Below are 27,752 nucleotides of genomic sequence, written 5' to 3'. Positions count from 1 at the left end.
TTGTTTTTACCTTTTCAGCTTTATTAATCTTAGTATTATTTGTCCTCTTATGCTTACAGAAGCTTTCCTATTAGACAAATATCATCTCTTTTATTATTATGGAATGTCCCTCTGTGTTACTAGCAATATAAGTTGGCTTAAAGTCTTTTATATCTCATATTAATATAGCCATGTCAGCTCTTTTGTGGTTCCTTTTTTAAAAATTTTAAATTTCTTTTTTGTGTGACAGGTCTTACTCTGTTATCCAGGCTAGAGTGCAGTGGCCTGATCTCAGCTCACTGCAACCTCCGCCCAGCCAGGTTTAACTGATCCTCCCACCTCAGCTTCCCAAGTAGTTGGGACTACAGGTGCATGCCATCACACCTGGCTAATTTTTTGTAATTATTTTGGTAGAAATGAGGCTTTGCCTTGTTGCCCAGGTAGGTCTCAAACTTTGTAGCTCAAGTGATCTGCCCACCTTGACCTCCCAAAGTGTTGGCATTACAGGTGTGAGCCATCACGCCTAGTCTTATGGTGATTTTTTGTATGGTATATCGTCTTTCACCTTTTACTTTCAACTTATTTGTACCTTTGAATGTAAGTGTGTTTCTTGTAGACAATATTTAGTTGGATCATGATTTTTAAGTCCTGACAATGTTGGCTTCCAGGATTGCTTAGCCCATTCACATTTAATGTAATTATTGATATGGTTGGATTTTGTTCTTTGTTTTCTGTATTTTTCATGTCTTTCGTTTTTGTTGCTCTTTTACTGCCTTCTTTTGTGTTAAATATTTTGTAGTGGGAGGCCGAGGTGGGTAGATCACGAGGTCAAGAGATCGAGACCATCCTGGTCAACATGGTGAAACCCTGTCTCTACTAAAAATACAAAAGATTAGCTGGGTGTGGTGGCACACGCCTGTAGTCCCAGCTACTCGGGAGGCTGAGGCAGGAGAATTGCTTGAACCTAGGAGGCGGAGGTTGTGGTGAGCCGAGATCACGCCATTGCACTCCAGCCTGAGTAACAAGAGAGAAACTCCGTCTCAAAAAAAAAAAAAAAAAAAATTGTAGTATGCTATTTGAATTCTTTTGATTTTTAAATGATTAATATTTTTTATTTTTTAGAGGTTTCTCTATGGATTATAATATGTATCTTATCACAGGTCGCTGCTGATATAAATTTGGTGTAATATATAGTAGAGTTTTGCTTCAATTAGCTTCATTTCTTTCCTACTCTTTTGTGCTGTTATTGTTATATATTACACTTACATAATTGTAAGCACAACGATACAGTGTTATAATCATTGCTTTAAAAAATTTTATCTTTTAAAGAGGTTAAGAAAAGATAAAAAATATTTTTATTCATCTTTTATATTTAGCATGTATTTACTATTTCCCATGTTCTTCATTTCTTTCTGTGTATTCAAGTTACCATCTGCTGTCATTTCCTTTCAAGCGTCCTTTAGTATTTCTCGTAAGGCAGGTCTGCTAGCAAGGAATTTTCTGTCTTGTTTATGTGGCAAGGTATTATATTTCACTTTGATTTTTAAATAGTCATCAGCTAATGATTGGTTAGAGGTTACGCTCAAACAACCTTGAGTCAGTAAGGTTTTCACTCTTTGCCAATGAGTTTGTATGTGTGTTAGGGACTACATTAAAAGCAGTTTTATAGTCAGCTTAAACTTTCATCTACCTTCTTAGGTTTCCCACATGCTTGTCTACAGCCTCCTAGTCAGCCAGGGATGTGTGGACTGCTTAGACCCTTTCAGGTGTCCTGCAAGTATGCATAGCCTCTCAGCCAGCTAGCACTTGCAGAGAGTTTATCAAGCCCTTCTGTACGTCTTCTATTTCTATGACCTTCCTGTTAAATTTCTGGTTAGTCCTTTGGTTTTTTGTTTGCCCCATCACAAACTGTAACTTTTGACGAATAGAGCTGGAGACTTTTCTTATTTATTTATTTTTACTGAGTTTACTACTTTCACTAACAGCATTACTCAATGTGAGTTTTTTGCCTTCTGCTCCAAATTATGTCAGCCCCTCATGTTAGCAAAGCTGTTGGTTTTCATGACTAGCCATGGCCAATGGTGGGGCAGAAGAATTTGATGGAAGTAGCTCCAGGCAAGAAAGCTACAGAGCCCCACTGTTGAGCAGGTATTATGAATAAACACTTCTTGATTTGTTGTTTTCTTTTGTTCAGTTTCCAGAGCCCTGAAATAGTTTTGGATAGTTTACATTTGTTTTCTTTGGATAGAAGATTTGCCCAGCTTTTCTGCGTGCCATAGTTGGAAGTCTAGCCTTGAATACTTCATTTTATAGGATGATTTTTTTTTTTGACAATGATAATTCTTTATTTCTTTTTCTTTTCTTTTTTTTTAAGACTGAGTTTCACTTCATCACCCAGGATGGAGTGCAGTGGTGTAATCTTGGCTCACTGTAACCTCTGCCTCTTGGGTTCAAGTGATTCTTGTGCCTCAGCTTCCTGAGTAGCTGAGATTACAGGCTTGTACCACCATGCCTAGCTAATATTTGTATTTTTAGTAGAGATGGAGTTTCACTGTGTTGACCAGGCTAGTCTCAAACTCTTGGCCTCAAGTGATCCCCTGTCTTGGCCTCCCAAAGTGCTGCGATTGTAGGCATGATCCACCACACCTGGCCCCTTTTATTTCTTATGTCATTAATTTTATTGGTAGCTATTTTAAGTGTTATGCATTCTTTGGATAGAACCTTTTTTGATTATAATTTTCTAGTCTTTTAAAGTATGTGTTGATTTTTAATAATTTGAGATTCTTTTCACTGATGTTCCCATTAAAACTTAATGCTGGATTTGTCTTAATGCCACAGTGAAAACCAATTCAGGCTAGACATTTTGCCTAACCATAAAGAAGACTGAGTAAGCTAAAGGTGATCAATTTCTTTTGTAGGCATTATCCTGCACTGAAAACTCTGGAACATCTAGAGCATACCTACCTTCCTCAAGTAAGCCACTATCGATTCTGCAAGGTGATGGTGGACAACATCCCCAAGCTTCGAGAAGAAATAAAAGATGTTTCTATGTCTGATCTCAAAGACTTTCTGGAGAGCATCCGCAAACATTCAGACAAAATTGGAGAGACTGCCATGAAGCAAGTAGGTCTTGGGTTTATGATAGGTTGGCCAGTGGCTTTATCAGTATTCAGTTCAACACAGGTTTCTCTTTGCCAAGTATCTAGTTGTTTCTTATTATTTTATGAAAGTCCTTCATCTTTATGGGAACACATGATTAAAAATGTTTTCATTTTTTTAACAGAGCAATGGACAATTATATTGTTTTGCTCTTTAGATGTTCAGTAAATATTGATTAATTGTGATGGGGCTTACATTGAAGTTACGAAGAAATTTTTCTATTGTTTGTATAGTTCCCTTGACTTTACATAGAATTTGAAGCTCAAGATGTTTTAAAGTTCTCCTAGTTAATGACCTAAATTGTACTGCATGTGTCTTTGGCTGATTATTTACTACGTAAGCAAGACAGCATGCTGTATGTACATATTTCTGATATTAATAGGTGTCAGTGAAAAAAGGCCTATTGGGAAATGCTTTGAATTACGATCACACAAAAAGATTTATTAACAGCTTATAAATTAATAAATATGTTAGCAGTATTTACATTTGTTAAAAAAATTTTCAACCCTAGGTCACCAGTCATGAGGAATATCTAAATTTCTTTTTTTAAATTATGAATGAAAGATCTGTAATGTTTTACAGTGATACTTGCTCACTTGAAATTTGTCACATTGATTTTATTAAACATTTTTAGTATACCTGATGATGTAGCCTATAGCAACAAATAACAAGATTCAGTTGTTCATGGAAAGAACTTTTTGGTATATTCTTGAATAGATTATTTGTAGTTTTTATCATTCTGTGAGGAATGAGGGAATAGATTATATTTCAAATTGTATTTTAGGTCTCAATAACCTTGATAATCTATTCAGATGTCTATTTGATCTATAATATCTATTTGATTCTCCAAAAGAGATTTGCCAGTTACCTTTCCTAAGGGAAGGCAGATATTTCCCCTTTCTTCTTTTAAATTTTGTCAGTGTTATACCTTATAAAGTGCAGAGTTTAAAACTAGATGGTAAACCTGATAGAAATAATTATATGATTTCATTTTTTATAGTGGTGAACAAGCAAAATTAATCAGTGACAATATACATTACTGGGTACATACTTTGAATACAGGAATGAAGGTATCTTCCAAGATAATTCTTGCTGTGGTTGGCTAAGTTTTTGCTAAGCTTTTAACATATAGGAGAGCATAGTACAAAGCCTTTATGGCAGCTGCATTCTTAAAAATTGCTTTTTCTAGGCCTCTGCTTGAGAAATTAATTTACTTCCTTTTTGATGAAAGAGGAAGCCATGAAGAATATTATTTTATTTAACCTGCGGCTAGCTGGTCTCATCCCTAATTATCTGAAGGAATTAAGACCCATGGGAGGGAAGTAACTTGCTCAAGTTCAAACAACCTATAAAGGTCAGATCTGTATTAGAATGCAGATTGGGTTGAAATGAATTTGTCTACTCTGGTACTTAATCTGTGTAAACTATTAGCTGTTTGCTATATTTTTGTCTTATAAAGAAATGATGAAGAAATCTTTTGTGAATCCAGGACTTTTAATTAACTGATAAATTCTCATATCTCCTATAAAATTTTTCATCTCAGGATCTTTGAGAAAAGATATGTTAACAGTTAAAAAATCTTTTGTAATATCTAGAACATAAGGAAGATAAGAGAGAGAAACTATCATGTACTTTATACATAGTAGGTGTTCAGCAGATGTTTGAATTCCCAGATAAGGGAGAGGAAGTAGTTTATTTCTTACTGCTTGGAGCCCAAAATAGTGTTTCTGGTTTGTGATGATTTTCTTTGCAATGGTGATTTAGGGACTTAGCATCCTTCCATTGTGTGGCTCTTCCATCTTTAAGATGGCTTTGAAGATTGTTTCAGAAGGGGAAAGACCAAAAAGTGTTGCATGTGGGAAGGTCTTTAAGGGCAAGGCATGGATGTCACACATTACTTCTACCCATATTCTGTTGGTCTGAACTTAATTATATAGCCATACCTACCTGCAAGAGAGGCTGGAAAACGTAATCTCACTCATTCTCTAACAGAAGGAGGATATAGGTTTGATGAATAATAGCTAGTATCTGGCACAATCTACCTTCTGGTCATCAAATGTATCTTCATTCTTTCTCTCATACATAGAACACATTCATGCCTTCCCTAGGGGGCAACAGTCCAATGGCCCATGTAGTCACTGCATCCATCTCAAAGGCTAATATCTTCCAGGAATGCTCAACCCTCTCCATCAGATTCAGCATGGCTCTTAGTGAGCTGGTAACTACTCAACTAAAGTTGCAAGTTAACTGCACTGGTATCTCCTTCCACTCCCAATATTCAGTGAAGAAACTAGAATAAAATAACTATAACAAAAACTTTCATTTAGAAAAGGGAACAATTGGAGACAAACAATATTCTCTGCTTCATAACAAATCATATAATCCACTTAGGCAGGCACTGGGAAGTTCCTCTACTCTGGTAGTAGGGGAATTTCCTTGCTTAGACCTGATTCCCTGGAAGGAATGCATTTGCCCATTGTTCTTTTGAGCTTTAGCTGCACCCTGGCTTTTCCTTGTTTATTTATTTTTTAATGTACACTTCTGAAGTAGATGCTGGGAAATATACATTCCTTAGAAGGCGTACTTCTCTTTCTCTCTCTTTATGTGTATATATCTGTATCTGCAATCGTGTCTACATTTACATTTATATATGTCTTTTACTGCCGACTTTTTGCTTCTACAAGTTTAGGGGCCTGAGGGTTGATTTAAGGTTCTGAACAAAGGTTTATTAATATTTAGTTCAGATGTGGTTTATTTTATTTTTGACATTATCATTTCCTCAAAAGGTAGTAGGCTTCTCATTTTTTTCTTTCCAATAGGTTCTATGTGGATACCATATCCACTATTCTTCCCTAAATAATAGTTTTCAAGAATGATTTTGTTTTTCATATCCTCTCTTTGGGGAAGTAGTGGAGGTTGGGGAGCATAGCCCTTGCTTCATGTTTCTTTCTCAGTTTGATGGCTTTATATTGAGTTGACATGAAACAATGGGTGGTAAGATCATGCTTGAATCTGATCTCTGCCTCAGAGTTGAGTCACTTCGTTGAACTGGAAGTTTTCCTGGGACTTTATTGCTCAAGAATTTACTATTTTTTTTCTCATACTGTTTAAGATCATACATGTGTATTCACCTTTCTAACCCTGTGAGGCTTAAATTTCTGGGACTAATTCTATTCCCTGTAATATCAGTCTGCAAATGAGCTAATACTTTTCTGAGCTTATCTTTTGTATGCAATACCTTGCCAAAAGCAGAAAGTAAATACCGATGTACACTGTAACTCTCACTCTTCATTCACTTATGGTGCTACAGGCCTGGTAGGCATGTGGTATGCCCATTCACTTATTACAGATTCCAATTTTACCAGTTGTTTTGCCAGAGTATTATAGGGCTTCCCAGCCTTTTAACTTGTTAAATATATGTTCTTACTGCCCACTGCCTGACCATTAAACCAATGCTTTTTATTTTAGATTTTTTTTGTTGGGGTAACACCATATTTCCAACACCCAGTTTCTTTATTCATTAAATAATGTTCCCTGCTATAATAGACAAACTCTAAAATCTCATTATAGAAATTTTATGTTTTGCTTATGTAAAGACCAAAATCCATGTCATGGGTAGGTGACTCTCCTCCAAATGATCTTCAAGAGATCTAGGACTCTTCCAACTTGTGGCTTTCAAGTGTACCACAGAAGGGGAAAGAGAGTAAGTAATGCCTGGAGGTTTTCAGGGATCAGTCATAATTATAAGTGGCACATCTCACTTCTGCCAATGGCCAGAGCTCCATCACTGCAGAGGAGACTTGGAAATATACTCTAGTTGTATGATCAGGAGGAAGAAGAAAGAGGTTTGATGAATAGCTAAGCTAGTCTCTACCATAATCTGTTATCACGTAGCCTAGAAAGATAAATATCTTCCACATATCTTGCTTTTTCCTCATAATTTTGTCTTTTCATCATTTTTCTCTATGTGTCTGCCTTCTAATTTACTAATTCAGTTTTTAGCATTGTCAGTGCTGCTATGTAGAACTTTATTATTATTTTTTAGTTCAACAATCACAGTTTTAGCTTTAAAGAATTTATTCTTGTTCTTATATTCCTCCTGTATCATGGTAACTTATTTTTTCGAACATTTCTAAGTATGCTTCTTTAGAATCATACTGAGAAAACAGATTTGAAAGTCTTACTTAATATCGATAGTTGGTAAGTCTTACATAATATTGATAGTTTGCAGAAGAGCCCAGAAATTCTGTAGGTGACTGCTTTTTCTTGGTGAACATCCCTCTTTTTTTTTTTTTTTTTTTTTTTTTTTGAGACGGAGTTTCGCTCTTGTTACCCAGGCCTGAGTGCAATGGCGCGATCTCGGCTCACTGCAACCTCCGCCCCCTGGGTTCAGGCAATTCTCCTGTCTCAGCCTCCTGAGTAACTGGGATTACAGGCACACACCACCGTGCCCAGCTAATTTTTTGTAATTTTTAGTAGAGACGGGGTTTCACCATGTTGACCAGGATGGTCTCGATCTGCCGACCTCGTGATCCACCCGCCTCGGCCTCCCAAAGTGCTGGGATTACAGGCTTGAGCCACCGCGCCCGCCCGAACATCCCTCTTTTTATTCTTCTACCCAGTGTGTCCTGAGTTGCTGCAGTGATCCATGAGTGGATTTTGTCCTTGATACTGTGGAGCCAGGTTGGTACACTGGCTTCTTTTTGGGATATACTAGCCAAAACATCACTAAAGGGTTTTTCCCTAATTAAACTCGAATGAGTAAGTTAAGGTCCAATCATTTATTTGAGATTATATTCTCAAACTCTTTGTTGTTCAATTTTATGAAAAGATAAAACACAAAAAGTACTATTTGAGGATACTCTGAAGCATATATGGCACATTCATTCTTCCATATGCAAACTTTTATGTAGAACTTTATCATTAGGAAGCTCTTTTTCTTTAATTGCATGTAGCCTGAAGGTCTAAAATGTAAAGGTCTTTAAATAGAACTTTATCACTAGGAAGTTTTTTTTTCTTTAATTGCATGTGATAAACAGAATTCTAAAATGTCCTCCAGGATTCCTGCCACCTTGTTTATACATCCTATAAAATCACCTCTTCTTGAGAGGGTGGGCTTGATCTAATCAGGGGAGCTCCATTAAGAGAGGGCCAGGAGGTCAGTAATAGAAGATGTTAGAAAGATTCAGTGCTCCAGCAGATACTCTGTTGTTGGTCTTGAAGAAACAAAGTGCCATTTTTTGAGGGCCACATGGCAGGAAACTGTAGGGAGCCTTGAGTTGCTAAGAATAATCCCCACCTGACAGCCAGCAAGAAATGGGGACTTCAGTCCTATGACCCCAAGGAACTGAATCCTGCCAACAACATTAATGAGTTTAAAGAAGACCCTGAGCTCCAGGTGAGAGAGACCACAGCAATGATTGACACCATGATTTTAGTCTGGTGAAACTCTGAACAAAAGGACCCAGCAAAAACATTCTGAGGCTGGGCGCTGTGGCTCTAGCCTGTAATCCCAGCACTTTGGGAGGCTGAGGTGGGTGGATCACTAGGTCAAGAGATCGAGACCATCCTGGTCAACATGGTGAAACCCCGACTCTACTAAAAATACAAAGAAAGTTAGCTGGGCATAGTGGCATATGCCTGTAATCCCAGCTACTCAGGAGGCCAAGGCAGGAGAATTGCCTGAACCCAGGAGGCAGAGGTGGCGGTGAGCTGAGATTGTGCCATTGCACTCCAGCCTGGGTAACAAGAGCGAAACTCCGTCTCAAAAAAAAAAAAAACAAACGAACAAACAAACAAAAAAAACATTCTGAATTCCTGACCCAAGAGTTAACTCTGAGATAGTAATTGTGTGGCTTTAAGTTGCTAAATTTATAGCAGTTTGTTCCCCAGGAAAAGAAAACTAATACACTCCATTATTTTGGCCTCAAATAGAATTACTTAAAAAATTGTACATTGATATATTGCCTTTGGATCTAGGAAATAATTGTATAGTCTGGTTTTTAATGGTGTCTAGCTAGAAGTCTCTCAGTCTTCTGTCTTTCTTCCAGTATACCTGGGAAGTTGCAGAAAAGTAAGAAAATGTACAAATGTGAGAACCAGGAGAGAAGTTCAATAATTAGTGAATCTGAAGAGGAGTTTCAAAATTTTCCATTTTACTGCTCTACTTATACAGTAGTCTACCCTTACATGGTTTTACTTTTCATGGTTTCAGTTACCTAGAGTCAACTGCAGTTAAAAATATTAAATGGAAAATTCGAGAAATAAACAGTTCATAAACTTCAAGTTGTTAACTGTTTGGAGTAGTGTGATAAAATCTGTTCTGTCCCACCTGGGACAAAGTATCTATGCTTGTATATGTTACCTGTCCTATCTACTTATTAGTCACTTAGTAACCTTCTTGGTTATCAGATTGACTGTGGCAGTATTGCACTGCTTGTGTTCAAGCAGCCCTTATTTTACATAAAAATGGCCCCACAGTGTAAGAGTAGTGATGCTGGTGTATGGTTTTAATTGTTCTATTTTATTATTTATTATTATTATTTGTGGTTAATTTCTTTCTGTGCTTAATTTATATATTAAACTTTATCATAGGTATATACAGTTATATAGGGCATGGTGCTGTTCATGGTTTCAGGGATATATGGGGGAACTTGGAACATACCTTCTGTGGATAAGGGGTGGGAGGGAATACTATAGTGAATTTTAAGTTAAGCAGTCATATTTTTATTTTTAACAAATCTTTTAGGTTTTCTTATTGCATTTGTTGTTGTCATTTTGTTTTTCACATGGCAGTAAATTAAAATTATTTAGTGGACATACATATGGGTTCTGCCGTGGGAAATAGAGCCATCTATAGAGCAGTAGAAAACCCTCCATCTTATCCTCTCCCATTTTCTGTGTTGATCTTCTTAAATACTGATCTGTGTGCTTCCAAAATACTGTGTATATCTTATTTTGGAACTGTGACTTTAGTTTGATGTGATTTAAAAAAAAATCTTGAAAAAGTTCTTTGTTAATTGTCTACTGTTTTCTAGTTTCCTTTAGAGATTTATTTCTGGATTTCACTTATGGAATTGATTTCAGGAGAGAAGCTCTGTATTGCATATTTTGATTAGTCTGCTTTAGGCTTTGTACTAAATAACATTTATAATGTAATCATTCTTGGCTAGATTGACTTCTGTGTGAGCCCTTTAACAAAGGGAAGGATTTATTTACTTTTACAATTCTAACTTGCCTTTGCCAGATTATATGGGTTATGTAACTGATGTTAAGGAAAGGAACTAATTGCCTATAAAAGATATTGAAGGCTCCTAGATACTATTCCTTGAGTAAATGGTTTTAAAAGAACTGACCCCTGGGTAAGATTAGTTGTCACCATGGTCCTTTAAACCCTTTAATTTCTCTGGTTAAGTCTTCGTTATAGCAAAATTTACTCTTTAATGTATGGTATAAAACACCTTTTGACTTAGATCTGACCCAGAACTAATGAGTGAGTTCACATAGGCCATGTATTGACCACGATGTAAAAGAAATATTGTTGAAGTCTCTTGTATGCTAGATATTATGCAAAACATGCAGAGTGTGGTCTTTGTAGTCAAAGAAGTTGGTCTGGTGTTCCTGGATTTACTTTCTTTTCTCTTCTTGATTTTGATATTTGTATATTTGTACCATTTTTTGCTTCTTACTCTTTTGAATAAATGAATGGTCTATGGGTGAGGTGGGATCTCATTTTTAAACATATTTTTTCTGCTTGCTTCAAAAAATTATTTGTATTACATATACTTCTAAAATATTTTGAACCTGACTTCAATGAAAAAGCACACATATATTATAATACCATTAAGTTTAAAAGATCAGTGTTTCTTTTTTTTTTTTTTTTTTTTTTTAAGGAAGGAAGGAAGGGAGAAAGGGGGGGAGGGAGGGAGGGAAGGGAAGGAAGGAAATGAAGCAATGAGAGAGACATTGCCGACCTGGATCTAGAGGTTTACAAGTTGATTTCTTATTTATTTATTTATTTATTTTATTTTTATTTCTATTTTTTTATTATTTTTTCTTTTTTTTTTGAGAGAAGGAAAGAAAAAAAAATGAGTAAAGGAGAGGAAGAGAAAGAGGGAGGGTGAATGGAAATATTGCTTTATTCTGAAAAAAAAAATGCGTATTAATAATGGCCAATCAATGTTTCATTTAAACGTATGAGTAGGTGTGATGTGGTATTGACAAGAATGTATATTTTGTGTATTTGAAGTGGAGAGCTCTATAAATATTTATTAAGTTTACTTATTCTGGATCTGAGTTCGAGCCCTTGATATCCTTATTAATTTTCTGTCTCATTGAATCTAAGTCTCTATATATCTGGGTGTTAGGATCGTTAGCTCTTGTTGTTGCATTGATCCTTTTACCACTATATCTTTGTTGCTTTAAAATCTATTTTATCTGCTACGAGAATTGCAACTCCTGCTTGCTATTTATTTATTTATTTATTTATGCTCTCCATTTGGTTGGTAAATCTTTCTCCATCCCTTTGTTTTGAGTCTTTGTGTATCCTTGCATGTGAAACGGGTCTGGATGTAACATGCCGTTGGGTTTTGGCTGTGTCTTTTGATTGGGGGATTTAGTCGATTTAAATTTAGGGTTCCTGCCATTTGATGTTAACTGGCTGTTTTATCCATTTATTGATGTAAATTCTTGTTTATGTTGGTGTTCTTTACTTTTTGGTATATTTTTAGAAAGGCTAATATTGGTTGTTTCTTTCTGTGTGTAATGCTTCTTTCAGAAGCTCTTGTAAAGCAGGCCTGGTGGTAATAACATCTCCGAGTACTTGCTTGTTCGTAAAAGATTTTATTTTTCCTTCAGTTGTGAAGCTTAGTTTGGCTGGATATGAAATTCTGGGCTGAAGATTCTGTTCTTTGAGGATGTTGAATATTGGCTCCCACTCTCTTCTGGCTTGTAGAGTTTCTGCTGAGAGATCTGCTGTAAGTCTGATAGGCTTGCCTTTGTGGTTAACCTGACCTTTCTCTCTGGCTGCCCTTAGTATTTTCTCCTTTGTTTCAACCCTGGTGAATCTAATGATTATGTGCCTTGGGGTTGCTCTTCTTGAGGAATATCTTTGTGGTGTTCTCTGTATTGCCTGGGGTTGAATATTGACCTGCTTTGCTAGTTTAGGAAAATTTTCCTGAATAATACCCTGAAGGGTATTTTCCAGCTTGGATTCATTCTCTCCATCGCATTCAGGTACACCTATCAAACGTAAATTTGGTCTTTTCACATAGTCCCACATTTCTTGTAGACTTTGCTCATTCCTTTTTATCCTTTGTTCTCTAATCTTGTCTTCTTGTTTTATTTCATTAAGTTGGACTTTGACCTCTGATATCCTTTCTTCTGCTTGAACAATTCGAGTGTTTAAACCTGTGCATACTTCTCGGAGTTCCTGTATTGTATTCTTCAGTTCCATTAATTCACTTATATTCCTCTCTAAGTTGTCTATTCTCAATAGGATTTCATCAAACCTTTTTTTCAAAGTTCTTAGTTTCTTTACGTTGGGCTACAACATGTTCTTTTAACTCACAGAAGTTTCTTATTATCCATTCCTTGAAGTGTGATTCTGTTACTGGGATGCGCTCGTTCTCCATCAAGCCTTGTTCCATTGTTGATGTGGAACTGTGATCATCTTTAGAGGGAGAGGTGGTCTGATTTTGAGTATTCTCAGCCTTTTTATGCTGGTTTCTTCCCATCATTGTAAATTTATCCTCCTGTCGTCTTTGAAATTACCAACTTTCAGATTAGGTCTCTTTTTTTTTTTTTTTTGAGACAGAGTTTCGCTCTTGTTACCCAGGCTGGAGTGCAATGGCGCGATCTCGGCTCACCGCAACCTCCGCCTCCTGGGTTCAGGCAATTCTCCTGCCTCAGCCTCCCGAGTAGCTGGGATTACAGGCGTGCGCCACCATGCCCAGCTAATTTTTTATATTTTGAGTAGAGATGGGGTTTCACCATGTTGACCAGGATGGTCTCGATCTCTTGACATCCTGATCCACCCGCCTCGGCCTCCCAAAGTGCTGGGATTACAGGCTTGAGCCACCGCGCCCGGCCCCAGATTAGGTCTCTTGAGTGGACGTCCAAGTTGTTAGTTCCCAGGGCCAGAACAGCGGCGTTAAGACTGATGGTGCTTTTCTGCCCAGGATTCTCCTGTCTGGCTTCCTTCTTGTGTCCAAAATAGGCGACTCTGCCTTCCAGGGGCTCCAAACCTTGGTCAGAAGGGGAACCAGTCTCCTTTACTCTGTGCCGAGAGCTGCTGCGTGGCCCTCAGGAGTAGTCATGCTGGGGGCCCGTGTGGGTCCTCCAAACCTTGGTCAGAAGGGGAGCCAGCCCTGTTTACTCTGCTCGGAGAGCTGCCACACCGAGGTGCCAGCGAAACTGCTGCACCGTCCACAAGAGTTGTGCTGACGACTTGTGTGACTCCTCCACTGGGGATCTTCTGCTCCGTGAGTGACCTGAAATTGTCTGAAAGTGTGGCGTCCTCTAGTTCTCTGCACTTTAACTGAGAGCTGCAATCCTGAGATGTTAGCGATCGGCCATCTTGGATCCTCCTCCAAGATCTGTGTTTCTTTACTGATTGAGTTGGGGTGAGAGAAGAGAAATAATTTATTCCTTAGATCTAATTTATATATTTATTTATTTTTTGTTCATTTAATTTGTTTTTTTGGGAGGATGAGGCAGGAGAATAACTTGAATCTGAGACGTGAACGTTGCAGTGAGCTGAGATTGCAGCACTGCACTCTAGCCTGAGTGACAGAAGTGAAACTCTGTCTCAAACAAACAAACAAAAAGATATAACATAATAATACAAATAAAAGCAATACAATATAACAACTTTTTGCATAGTTTTTATGTTGTTAGATATTATAGGTAATCTAGAAATGATTTAAAATGTAAAGGAGGTTGTATGTAGGTTATATGCATACATTACACAATTTTATATAAGGGACTTGAGTATCCACAGTTATTGGCATTTGCCGAGAGGTCCTGGAAGTAATCTCTTATGGATACTGAGGGATGACTATATATAGAAAGCTGTATTTTTAGCTTAGATTTTGTGTATAGTGCCATTAAAAGCTGGCTTGAACCATGATGATCTTAGCCTACTTTCTAGGGCTATCCTGCCCTTGAATTTGGTAATTTTACCCTGGTGCCAGAAGATTTGAGGGTAATGAGTATCTCTTTTTCAGTACTATAACATTGTTTTTTTTTTTTTTAACTTAGGCTAAAGTCTGTTATTAATTTGTTCCTTTCCTTTACCTCTGAATAAACCATATAAGAAAACAAACAAATGCCAAAAAATAGCCCAGCCTTCTTCCCAATAGAGTGACTTTAGCTCTTCTTAGTCTACTAAACATATGGTTCTTTCAACTTCCCCAATGAAGAAGGCTGTGGCCTAATGGGGCATGTATTGTTTGACTTTCTTGATAGGTCTTTAAGCAGAGTTTCTTCTATTAACCTTGAAGAAGGGAGCTATCTGTGTCAATAGTTCATAAGCATTTTAGGGATATAAACTTTTTGAGAATGTAATGAAACTCGCGCACCTTCTTTTGAGAAAAATTATCATGTGCATGTAAAATGTTAGGGGATTTAGACACTCTCTGAAATGGATCTAATTATATGTTCTTTGTGAGAACCTTTAAATTATTAAGGTCCATATCAATGTCAGAATCAGTAGTAAATTCTGGGATGCTCCTATTCTAATTTCTTTATGATTTTTGAAGAGTGTGTAGTAGAAAAGATTGAATAAAATTGTAAACATCACAGTTTAATTTTATACCACTAGTGAAAATGGATGCTAACATTACTAACCTATTAACAAATAGGTTCAAGGTGTTTGGTGAACTTTTCTGAGTAGCCAAGTTTAGATAATAGATGGGTATCAGAGAATAAGTTGACCTATATTGCATTTTGCTTTTGGCAGTGGTAAAATTGGATAAGGTTGTATTTTCAGACTTTGGTTTAGCTATAACTTCTCATGCTTTTGTCTTTTACTTTTTCTTTCTCCTTATTTCTGTTGTACAGTTAGTACAGAAGAAATAGAGAAGGGCAAGATAACAATGAAAAAGTTCTAATTTTGATTTGAAATAGCTAGAGATAACATAGTATGAGGAAGCTTAAAATTGGTATTCAATACTATTCAGAGTGACATGAAAAGGCATTTTCCTTTAGTGAAGAGTTTACCTCCTTTTTCACAGAGATAATGCCCCTTTTTCTTTATGGGTAACCTTGTCTCTTAACCAATGTCATAGAGGAACTGAGGGCTATTAGGCAGACATTCTCTTGACTTTCGGCACTCTTGTTCCTTAACTGTCTGTCTCCACCATTCTTTATTGCTTTAATTCCATTCTTAAAGGAAGAAGTGACTCCTTCTGGTTAAGGCTATTTCTTCCACCCGTGCTCAGTGTCATTTCCTTGTTCTGTCAGTTAATTCCTCTTTCTCCTCTCTTTATTTTTCAACCTTCCCCTCTCCAGTGACTTTACTTTGCACTTGACATGCCCAAGGTTTTTCTTTCATTGGCCCTATCACTGTACTCCTCCCCCATCACCAAACTACCACATCCTTTTCTTCTTCTATTTCCTGTCTCTTTGAATCATATTACCATTGATCCAACATAGAAATCTGCCATGCTAAGAAATTCAGGCTTTACATATAGGTATCTGAGGCTTTTAAGTTAGGAGAAGAAAGGGGAATGATTGGATTTAATGCTTTTTTTCATCCTTTCTACTTGATTGAGATCACCGTCTTAGTTGTAGTGATATTAGTGTAGTAAGTAAAATATTGTGGGATGGTAGAGTATACACAATATTATAAACTGTAGATGCATTCTGTTAGTAAAAGAATATTAGAACTATGGAGACTCTTACTTTCTGTCATAGTTAGGAATTTCTAATTTTTGGAAATAGAGATGGGACTAAATAAACTGAAGAGGGTTTTTTTTTTTGTTTTTAAGACAGGCAGGATCTGGCTCTGTCGACCAGGCTAGAGTGCAGTTCTGCCTCCCTGGCTCAAGCCCTCCTTCCACCTCAGCCTCCTGAGTAGCTGGAACCACATGCATACACTACCATGCCTGGCTAATTTTTGTATTTTTGTAGAGGCAGGTCTCTTTTTTTCCCCAGGCTGGTCTTGAACTCCTAAGTTCAAGTGATCTGCTCACCTTGTCTTCTAAAAGTTTTGGTATTACAGGCATGAGCCACTGTGCCAAGCCTGAAGAGATTATTTTTCTCAGCTTTACTACCTGACCTAATGCATGGCAGCTTACTAGGAATATTCAAAAATTTTTTAGAAATTTTCTTTAAAAATTTCAATTTTCTGAAAAAGAAATGGAACATTTCTGCCCAATATCTACATTTATAAATGATATATGTGTACTGTTCTCATTAGTTCAATGGTGACAAACTTTTTTGATTATGGGCTGCCAACAATAAAATATTTTTGTGTATGTATACCCCATATATACACAGACACACACACACACACACACACAGATACACATATATATAATATGCATATATATAATAAATATATAATATGCATATATAATAAATATATAAATCATACACACATGTACTACTCTCATTAGTATGTTAGGGCAGGATATACATTTAGAGAGAGGAACATTGTTAATAATACTTTAAATCCTTGTACTGATAGCCTTCTTGATAATTTCAAATTTTATATATTCTTTTCTGTCATATCTGATCATTATGTTTACCACATGATATATTTGACCAGGGTATCTTAGCAGGTGTATCACTTATTCATTGATGTGTAACAAACCACCCTAAGCTTAATAGCTTAAAAGAATGCTGATTTATTATTTTTTTTATGATACCATAGATAGCACTTCAGGCTGGGCACAGCTAGAGAATTTGTCTGCTGACCTTACCAGGAATCACTCATGTTCCTGGCTGGCAGTTGGTATTAGCTGTTGGATAGGTTATCTCTGTTCTCCACATGGTATCTTATTCCGCAGTAGACTAAACTGCTTCATCATTGCATGGTGGCTGTGTGGTTCAGAGAGGGAGAGAAGTCAAACTGCTGTGCCTCTTCAAACCCAGGCTCCATAATTTGACAATGTCCACTACATTGCCTTAGCCAAAACAAGTCACAAAGCCAATTTAGAGTCAAGAGAATGGAGAAGTGGCTCTTACCTCTTGATGAAAGAAGCAGCAGTGTCACATTACAAAGGCACATGGGCACAGGGAGGGATGATCCATTGGGGACCATTATTATAATGGTCTTAGCACATCAAGTTGAAGATAGGTATTAACCCTGCTATTTTCTTATCATTTACATGTGCTGCTATTATTAGTATTATTTACAAACCACAGGAATATTTTAGGAAAATTTTAAGGCCATTTGTCCATTTTGTACATGTTTAAAACTGGATAATCTAATTTTAGTTAACTGAGCACCTATAATCTACAACATAGCACCATAAACTGAAAGAAAATAACTAAATGAGAATATTACTGTCAACTCTGCTGCACTATCTTTCCTCAGTGTAGTATATCTTGAATTCTATATGTGATATATGACTGACATATGGAGAGTAAGGAAGGGTATCATTGTTGTTATTTTCAAATAAAATGTGAGTAACTTAGTTTCTTTGTTTTTTAAGATGAAAATTATATATATATAATATATATTAAAATATATATTTATATCAGTAGATTGTTTTTGGATAGCCTTGAAATTTCAGAGCCATTGGTCTAACTGATATGGAACAGTTAAGTGCCACAAGTGGTATTGTTATGTCCATTAGTGTCAGCCCTGACAGATGTGATTCAGCATGGCACTCTTCCCACTGCACTGGACTAAGCCTTAGAGCCCCTTTCAACGCAAAAATCTAGGCCAGCCTTCAGGAATGGATAGTAAATGACACATAAGATAATTTTTTTATTATTATTGTTATAAGAGATTAGTTTTACTTGTGGAAGAGGTACGATGTTCATGTATTTTAGAAGAGGCATTTTAGGAAAGATCTTAGCTATGTCTATGTGTGTGTTTGGGGGTTTGTATCCTGGAGCTAGGGAGATGCTGACTTAGTCTCTGCTTTACCTATTTATTTATTTTTGGATACTATTTCATCTATGCCTTAGTAATTTTTCTTTTTTTTTTAAAGTACCAATGGCAACTTTGGTTTCTCTGTTCAAAAAAAAAACCAAAAATCTTTAAGAATACTTTCACATATTTTTAACTTGTGTTTATGACGAGGGAAATAAGTGTTTATTTCTAACATATGAGGTTTGTTTTAGTCCTCTTGTCTATGCAATCCAGTTCACAGTTGCAGTTTCCTGATGTATGTGAATTTGCTGATCTGAGTTCTTTAGCTTTTCATACATGGTTGTCCTATTGTACTGCAGGAGCTTTTGCTTTTACTAAGAATAAGAAGTTTACTACTGGAAAAGCCTTGCTAAAATTCTAGTGTACTGTCAGCTACTTCTCTTATAGCTGTGATTTTCTGTGTCTTGCTAACTAAAGAGAATGCTTCTTCCATGCAGCCAGCGAGATTAACAGATGTCCGAGTTGAACCCCAAAGCATCCAGCCATCTTTCCTGCTTTGACCCTGTAACCTCTACCCTGGTTGGCAGTGTGCCTGTGTTGACAGTTCTCCTGGTTCAGCCAAAGGTGAAAGATAATTGCTTGTGGAGTAGCGGCTGGGATGGTATGTGTTTTTGTAGCAAGCATTCCCACCCCTGTCCCCAGGCAAAGCCTTGGATCTGGTACATATTTCAAAGCATGTGTTAAACTTTATGTGATACTGATTAAAATGGAGGGCTCCAGGGTGAATTGGCAGAGCCCCACAACTGCATCTGCCAAATGACATACAGAGAAAATGTCTTGCTACAAATGGAAGGGCTGAAACCTGTCTATCTTAGCAATATGCAAGCCTGCAAAAGGAAAGGTGACTCCGGCCATGTGTACATACACAGCCTGTGGAACATGCAGGATTCTTTAGCAACTCCTTTGTTCCTATGACATTTTAATCTAAAAGAAAGTATTTTTATTTTCTTTTTCCTTTAAACAACAATAAGAACAAACCCATAAGGAAATAATAGTTAGCTTTACCATGTCAGTTCTCCATTTTCATTGAACATTTGTTTAAAAATCTAACTTGGACCAAAGATATGGTGGTGGAAGAATTATCCACCTTCTGAAACTAGATTTGTGAGTCACTGAGATAAGATCTGTGAAGTTCATTCTTTTATTTTTTAATTATTTGAGACAGAGTCTTGCTATGTCACCCAGGCTGTAGTGCTGTGGTACCATCTCAGTTACTGCAGCCTCTGCCTCCCACGTTCGAGTGACTCTCCTGTCTCAGTTTCCTGAGTAGCTGGGACTATAGGCTCCCACCACCACGCCCGGCTAATTTTTGTATTTTTAGTGGAGATGGGGTTTCCCCATGTTGGCCAGGCTGGTCTCAAACTTCTGACTTCAAATGATCCACCCCCCAGTGCCTCTTTTAAAGTGCTGGGGTTGCAGTCATGAGCTACCATGCCCCACCAGTTCATTCTTGAAGGAAGAAAGCTCTTTTCAAAGCAGAAAATTTGTATCCAGAGCTTTTAGATTCAAGATCTCCTTAGGACATTCTTTCAGAAAGAAATATGCATTTATATCATAGGCATAGATCAACACTTCCTCAAAGGCAATATAGACAATATTAGTATCTTACATCACACTTCCTCACCCTGCTTTTGTGACAGGATAGAGAAACCTTCAGTTTTTTAAAAGGGATTTATATATATATTTTAGGAAAGCAGAAGGGGAAACAAATTTATAGTAGTAAGGATGAGTGGCACAAGAGAAAAAAAAAAGCAAAAAGGAAGAAAAGTTTGTGGGAAGAGGAAGATACGTAGATTAACAGGGAAGTAAACCAGGTTTCTAATTCATGGGTGAATCAGAGAGAATAGGTATCAAATTAAGGATTACAAAATGTAGAATGGGTACTAAATATCAGTACAAAGCAGCCACAATAATATTGATTTATAGATTTAAGTAATCCCACCAAACTTTGATGTATCTCATCATGTCGACTCTCTGCTCTAGAGAATAAAGTATTGCTTGATCCTATGGATTGGCCTTTTATTTTTCAGAATAGCTCAAAAGATGGCTTTGGGGATTCACTGTAAGATTTTGTTGTCATCTAGATTATACTTGAGGTGGAGAGGCATAATTTAAACAACTTCACAGGCGAAGAAAATGACTACACACAGCAGATCCTGGATTAGGAAAATAAATACATTTTATTATTCAGAATGTGCTTTTATGAACTCCCTTTAAAAAATTGCAAGTCTTATACATATGGAGATATTCTAGTTTTCCAGGTGAGACCATCTGAGTCTGTTTTGCTTTTAAGTGTTTTCTGTGATATGTTAGGTTTCTTTGTTAACTCAGATTGCTTCTTCTTTTCCTTCTTTTGAAGTGGGGGCAGGGAATACATAGGGAACTGAAAGAGAAAATGCTGGAGCTCTTTGGCTACCATTTTTGAGCTTTTATTGAATTTCATACAATTTCTTTATTTTCCTCTGGTATTAAAACTCAGTGTTTCAGTCACAAAGATAGTTATTTCTAAACTGTAATTTTGACTTAATCTTCTTTAAGGATTGTTTAAGGGAGTTGATAATCTGTTTTTCTCTCTCCTATAGTTTTAGTTGGGTCAAATAGGATTTGCCCTGAGGATATTAATATTGACTTCATGTAAAAGAAGTTTGAAACCTAAGATTCCAGTTAGTTTCCTTTCTTGGGCTTTTGTAGAATATTTTATACAGGGAGAAATATGCAGCTGGATTGCAGTCAGCCACTAAATCCTAGTGAGTGCCTCTTTTTTCTAAGGATCATCTTAGAGTTTTGAATGGGTTGGTTACTAAAAGGAAGCTTCATCTTATGTGAAGTGATCTTAATTGATAAAGAATAGGGTGAAAAAGGAAGAGGAAAATTCTGTACACTTCTAGTATAGTGAAAGTTGTAAAAGAGAAGCAGGAATAATAGAAAAGGAGTAAGGAACTTATTAGTAATCATATAGTATGCTTAATTAATGCTTTCACCTTGTTAACTTATTCTGTGTGTGAATGATTATCTTTGTTCATTTATTCTTTTAATCAACACATAGTTATTGAGTATATGTTAAAAACAAGTTACTATACAGTATGTCAGATGGTGATATTTGCTATGCAGAAAATAAAGAGGGGAATGGGGGCTGGGTGCAGTGACTCACACCTGTAATATCAGCACTTTGGAAGGCTGAGGCGGATGGATCACCTGCGGTCAGGATTTCGAGATCAGCCTGGCCAACATGGCGAAACCCCGTCTCTACTAAAAATGCAAAAAAAAAAAAATTATCTGGGTATGGTGGTGGGTGCCTGTAATCCCAGCTACTCAGGAGGCTGAGGCAGGAGAATCACTTGAAACCAGGAGGTAGAGGTTGCAGTGAGTTGAGATGGCGCTACTGCGTTCCAGCCTGGGCAACAAGGGCAAAACTCCATATCAAAATCAAACAAAAAAAGGCTGTAGAACATTGTATTAATCCCAGAGAAACCTTGCTAGTTTATATTTTATTTTTATAAGCATTCCTGTTAAAATTTTTTTTATCTATCTAGTTCTGTTTTCTGAGATATTAATGAGAAATAGAATAAAAGTTATTTATGAAATATTGGCTAATCTATTCAACTTCATATTCATAATGGTATTTTTTATAAGCTAAACTATGTTGTGTGTTAAGATTTCTCTTTTAAAATATGATCCCTCAGTTGACAGTTCTGTTTCTTGGTAGATGTATTAATTTTCTAGGGCTGCTATAACAAGGTACTACAAACTAGGTGGCTTTTAAAAAACAACAGAAATGTATTCTCTCACAGGTCTGGAGCCTAGAAATCTAAAAGCCAGGGGTAGGCTGTATTGGTTCTTTCTGCAGTGCTCACAGAGAATCTGTTTCATGCTTTTCCCCTAGCTTTTGGTTTTTGCCAGCAATCCTCTATGTTCTTGATTTATGACAGCATAACTCCAATCTCTGCCTCTTTCATCACACAGGATTTTCCTTGTGTATCTGTATCTCTTCTTTTTATTGTGTTTAATTTAATTTTAAACAATAGAGATGGAGTCTTGCTTTGTTGCTCAGGCTGGTCTTGAACTCCAGGGCTCAAATCATCCTCCTGCCTCAGCCTCCCAAAGAATTGGGATTACAGGTGTGAGCTACCATGCTCAGCCTCTTCTTTTAAATATGCCAGTAATATTGGATTAAGGCCCACCCTGAAGACCTCATTTAACTTTGTTACGTCTGCAAAGACCCTACTTCCAAATAAGATCACATTCACAGGAATTAGGAATTAGTACTTCAACAAATATTTTTAGGGGACACAATTTAAGCTACAAAAGAATTTAAGTTGACTGAGTACCTGACATGCTCAGCAGCTTTCTCTGTATTGTGCCATGTGGACATGTAGAAATGAGCCTCAAGTACCCCAGAAATCTTTAGTGTAAGAAAGCCTATACTTCATGAAAAACAAAGAAGATATAGCAGGCTCTATATTTAGAAACCGAGACTAATACTGTATATACAAAGTTGTTGAATTGCTTATTCTAGACTATTGCATTTGGGAAGTCAGTAGTGGTTAATCAATGACATATTTGTGTGTGGCTGTTAATTACAAAGACTTACATTAGATGTTGTCAAGGGATTCAAAATAATCCCTTGAGGGTCTTTTCAGGAAAAGTGAATTGACATGATCAACAAGTATTTTAAATATTGAGGGAAATTGAGAATAAAGGAATGATTAGGCTAGTTTACCATAGAAAGTAAGATATTCTGCTTAATTTAGAATATAGGAGATTCTTCTTTATTGTTTCTCATGGAAATAAAATGATTGGAATATGTATAGGGACATGGGGAAAAGAAGGCCGTAAGTCATTTTTATGATCTATAGGAAGAGATATTTGTTAATTATAGCATTGCTATTCTGAGTTATTGGTACCCAAGATGGTACTCAAATGACGCAAAGATTATTGATGATTTGAAACATCTGTTTAGAGGTTTTATGTTATTACTGACATTTTTAGAAGTAGGTCAGTGTTTTTTCCTCATTGCCCTATAGGCTAGAAAAATAAGTGCACTGAACAAAGGAACTTCTTTGGGCAAGCCAGCTACAGAAACTTGGCAATAAACTGGTTTGAACTAACAGTTTAATTTCTGGGCTTTGATAAACCATCTCTGTATTCCCGTTGTGAAGAATTCAAACTTGTATAACAAATTGTCTTGGCTTAGTCATAGCTGGAATGAGAAGCTTAGCAATACTCCACTGGATGTTTTATGTATGCTTTGGACAGTCTCTTTATCCCAGAAAACTTAGGGACACTTGAGCATGCACCTAGCTACATCCCCTGTGCTGCATTATGGATCCATAGGAAAGTAGGCAAACTCTGCCCACACTTGTGCATACTTAAACTCGTACATGGTGGTCAGATTGCAAGGAGAGACAGTAGAATCCCTAAGAGAACAAGCGTGTGAATAAAGATCCTGGCACAGCAGTCCAGAGTTTGCCACAGGGCCTGAATATCAGAAAGGAACATTGATTCAATCATTCAGACCTAGTCTTCTCCCTTAACTTCACTTCATAGCCAAGCAATCATATACCCTAGGATATGAAACTGAAAGATTATATCTCAGTCCTTCTACTGTGGTGTTTCTACCTTTAAACAAAGTAGATATTACAAAGGAAGGTCTTTTTGTAAAGAATAGAGAGAGACTCAGTGCGAGAGACTCTTATAGATATATGAAGTGGACTGTGAGTGAGAATATGAGTGGAGACTGAGGTTTAGCCACTTTGAGAAGTGCTGTTTTTGAGCCAATGGGTTTAGAAATATAGTATTGTGAGAGTAACCTAAAAGGATGCTCTAGTTAATGGGCCCAGGAGACATTCAGGTTGCAAATGCCTTTGGGAATTTAATATTGCACCCAGGTATGATTTTTAGTTTTGGCTACCCAATCACGAAATAAAGTAACATGTACCTTTCTGCTCAGTTGCTTTGGGCTACAATTCTTATATCAGAGAAATGACACAATTATTGTGAATATGGAAGTTAATAAACAGCATGTTTTGAAAGTTTAAAATGGTAGTCATGAGTTTAGTTTTTATTTTTAACCTCAGTTTTCTTTTTGGACCTTATACATCACTTTATTGCTTTGGGCTCATTTTCTCATTGGTGAAAAGGAGATAATTAATATTTAACTATAATACAGAGTGATCAGGTTAGTTCCATTAACTAAAATGTTGTACAGCTGTGCATAGATAATTTGGTAAAAGTGCTTAGTAATGTTTGGTCCCCTGTCATTTACTACTAGGTATTAGCTTTCTTAAAGACAGGAAGAATTCAAGAGTGAACCTGTAAGAGTGATTTTTACATTGAATAAGATAGTGACACAAATTAGTTCAGTTATCATGGCGAATGTAGCAGATGCTGTTAGTGCCCTGTTCATATCCCTTTGGTTCTTACCTACAGTGCATGCTGACTGAACTTTCAGTTGCTAGCACCTGCATCTCTTTGCCACAGGGCTTTCTCTGGAAGTCAGAAATGGGGAATTTATACCCCTCTTCTCTCCTTCTGCCCACTGCCCCCTGCCCCTGGCCCAGTAGCCCTCAGCTCATAACTCATGGAATTTGGTATATAAATACTTAAGCTTCCTTGCCCACCAGGAAGTATATGGAATACCTCTGAGGCAGGTATTCTATGCCATTTCTGAATTCCCCACAGAAATAAGTTTAGTCAACCTAACTTTCTTGATAACATATCCTTTATTGACTTTTTTTCCTCGTCTCACTTCCTCATGTCTCAACTTGTCCTTTCTGGGGTCCTCGCCTAAATAAATTCCTTGGACTGAAGTCCTTCTTTCAGGTCCTCCTTCTGGGGAACTTAAACTAAGACAGCAGTCATAAGTAATGAAAAATCTGGACCCTATTTCTGTACATGCTCAGCAATAAATGTGGGTTTCTAATGGATCCAAGATATAGCATACTCATGTAGCCACTTAACTTCAACTCCTATGGAAGTTATTCTCCCATTCCCTCCCCTTACCTCTAGAGTGATCTGGATGGACAGTTACCTTGGTGGGGTGGGGGTGGGTCCTTTGTCAGTATCTTTTGGTGATTTTTTGGGGGGAGGGGGCTGGTAAAATTACCCCAACAATGAGATTCTAGAATTTTTCTTGCATGCCAGCATTTTAAGAAGTGTAAGTGTGTGTGTGGTAAGGGGAGGGGAGCAGGAAGATTGGGGTTATCTGCATGCACTGTGTAAGCTCTCATACTTAATCCCCTGTTTTCAGAATGGTATCCTTCTTCTCAGTTGTTATAGCTGTACCAGTCAGGAGATGCTTTTTTTTTTTTTTTTTTTTTTTTCTTTTAACCATATATAAAGAATAAATCTCCAGCTTTTTGCTTGGTGAGAGAGGGACAGTTGTTTGGCTAGATGAAGTGAGAAAGGTGATCTCAGGGTCTAACCTCTTCTTGAGCAGACTTTCAGCTAAACCGCTATAAGCTTCATTTTCTGCTTTTCCTTCCAGAGATACCCAGTGTCAGCAATGTGATACAATTAAGCTGCCTTTTGGATTTCTCCAGTACTCACTCTGTCTCCTTACTGCACTGGACTAACTTGCAAAATTTTTGTTGCTGTTGGTTTTTCTTCTGTACCCATTGGTTTTGTGGGGGTTTACCTTAAAAAAAAGCTGTTTAATTTTGTTTAGTCAAGTTTTGAGGAGGGAGGTGAGCTTAGTGCATATGTTTGATCTGCCATCTTTAACTCGAAGTCACAGAAGTTAGTGTTCACCAAAGTAAACAAAAAAATAAAATAAGGCTGGCCGGGCGCAGTGGCGTGGTGGTGGGTGCCTGTCATCCCAGCTACTAGGGAGGCTGAGGCAGGAGAATTGCTTGAACCCAGTAAGCGGAGGTAGCAGTGAGCCAAGATTGTGCCATTGCACTCCAGCCTGGGCAAAAAGAGTGAAACTCAGTCTCAAAATAAAAATAAAAATAAAAAATAAGGCTGTGGAGTCAACAGTATTGAAGAAAATGTTAGGTTGCATATAGTGCCCCAGTCGTTAACAATTTATATATTTGTGAGCATCTGAGGAAAAATATTTTAAGCAATTATTTCTTACCAGACTATCCATAAAATACTATGAAGTAAGAAAAACATAGGAGTGAAAGTTGGGAAGTTGGGGAAGAACCGAAGGTTTTATGATTTTAGTATATATGGGATATGTACTCCTTAATTGTGTAGGATATACTGAATATCATTTGGAATATAAGTACTATTTATGTGTATTATACTGGGCTGCTTCTTTTGTAGTCAGAGGGACTAAAACTTAGCAATAAGACTTATTATTGCTTATATGAGAAGTTTAAGTCTTTGAACAGAAATAATTTAGAAAGTTTGAGTAACTTTATTGATGGGGTAAATAAAGAATTCAGTATCTTGCTTATGGTTATACAGAAGTCTCAAAACAGAACATGAATTCTTTATCTCTGAAACCTGGAACTTTTCACATACTACCCTGTAGCAAAAATCTGTACCTTATTCACAAGTTGTTTTGCTTTTAGGAATGTCAGATCATACTTGTACATTCTAAGTTATCTGTTGAAAATAGTAATTTTTCTCTAAGAGAGTATCTCCCTTTTTCTACTCCATGGTACCGTTTGTTTTATTCTATCTTAAACCTTGTTAACTCAGTAAATTTTGTATGTGGCATGTTTGTTAAGTTACAAAATTCTGTGGGTGGTTTTCCTATCACGCTTCTTTCATTCCTTGGACTTAAAAGACTGAGCCTACCTAAGGAAATCCACTTTACCAAACTTCAGACTTCATGTACAATGGAAATTAAAAGACGAAAAACTCTTGGCTGAGCCTGAATGCTGAGAACCAGCTAAGTCGATTCCTCTGTCTGAAGAAAATAAGAAAATAAAGGGAATTATTAAGCTCAGCAAAAGTAGTCGTTGATGGAAATGCTGACAGACTGGTCCTGCTTGGTGCCACTGTCATGAGAAGTCAGTCAATGTTACATGTATTGTAAGAGCTGCTACTTATATACAAGTTCTGTCTTGTAGGCTTTGTCACATATAAATAAACCCTTTCAAAAAAAATGTTAAGTGATTTCCATAAAAAACATTTATTCTGTTCTCCTTCTTAAGCCAAATTCTTGTTGTTTATAGCTTCCTGTACCCAATTTTTCCTGATTGTTTCAAAAAACAAAACATGTCCTGCATGGATTAAGCTGCTGAAATGCCTTTTAGGCATTGTTTATGAGTCTGCACTCTTTATTTTCAGAGAGAAAGCAAATACTTTAATGTCTTCCATATTCCATAAATCTGTCCCATGTTACAATTCAAAGCTGTGTGTATTTTTGTTAGAAGGTACTTCTGGTTGTACTTAGAGTAGAAAAGCTGCCTAAGAATGTTAGTGAATATTTGGGTGGTAGTGGCAGACTCCCCTAAAGGGGATCTAGCACTGGTTGAAAGTGCTATTGGTTTTTTGGATTAAAAAAAAAAAAAAAACAGCAAAGGTGCTATTACAGCCAGTAGTTGTGTAGTCA

The 27,752-nt window shown here is 36.9% G+C and overlaps 1 protein-coding gene across 6 annotated transcripts in view; it reads left to right on the top strand.

Moving 5' to 3' along the window:
* The window catches only part of EXOC6B (exocyst complex component 6B), a 694,189-nt gene that overhangs the window by 119,527 nt on the left and 546,910 nt on the right, over nucleotides 1-27,752 (top strand). For 5 of the 6 annotated variants that reach the window (XM_078349070.1, XM_035272275.3, XM_035272273.2 and 2 more), the window contains one exon: nucleotides 2,898-3,102. In XM_078349070.1, the coding sequence (XP_078205196.1) occupies nucleotides 2,898-3,102 (205 nt within the window). Of the gene's footprint in view, nucleotides 1-2,004; nucleotides 2,128-2,897; nucleotides 3,103-27,752 lie in introns of those variants that run through there. The other variant, XM_054245300.2, reaches the window with a different exon arrangement.

This window comes from Callithrix jacchus, chromosome 14 (assembly GCF_049354715.1).
Source record: "Callithrix jacchus isolate 240 chromosome 14, calJac240_pri, whole genome shotgun sequence".
Classification (NCBI taxonomy): Eukaryota; Metazoa; Chordata; class Mammalia; order Primates; family Cebidae; genus Callithrix; species Callithrix jacchus.
Note: the sequence above shows the minus strand (reverse complement) of the source record. Positions and strands in the feature narration are given on the sequence as shown.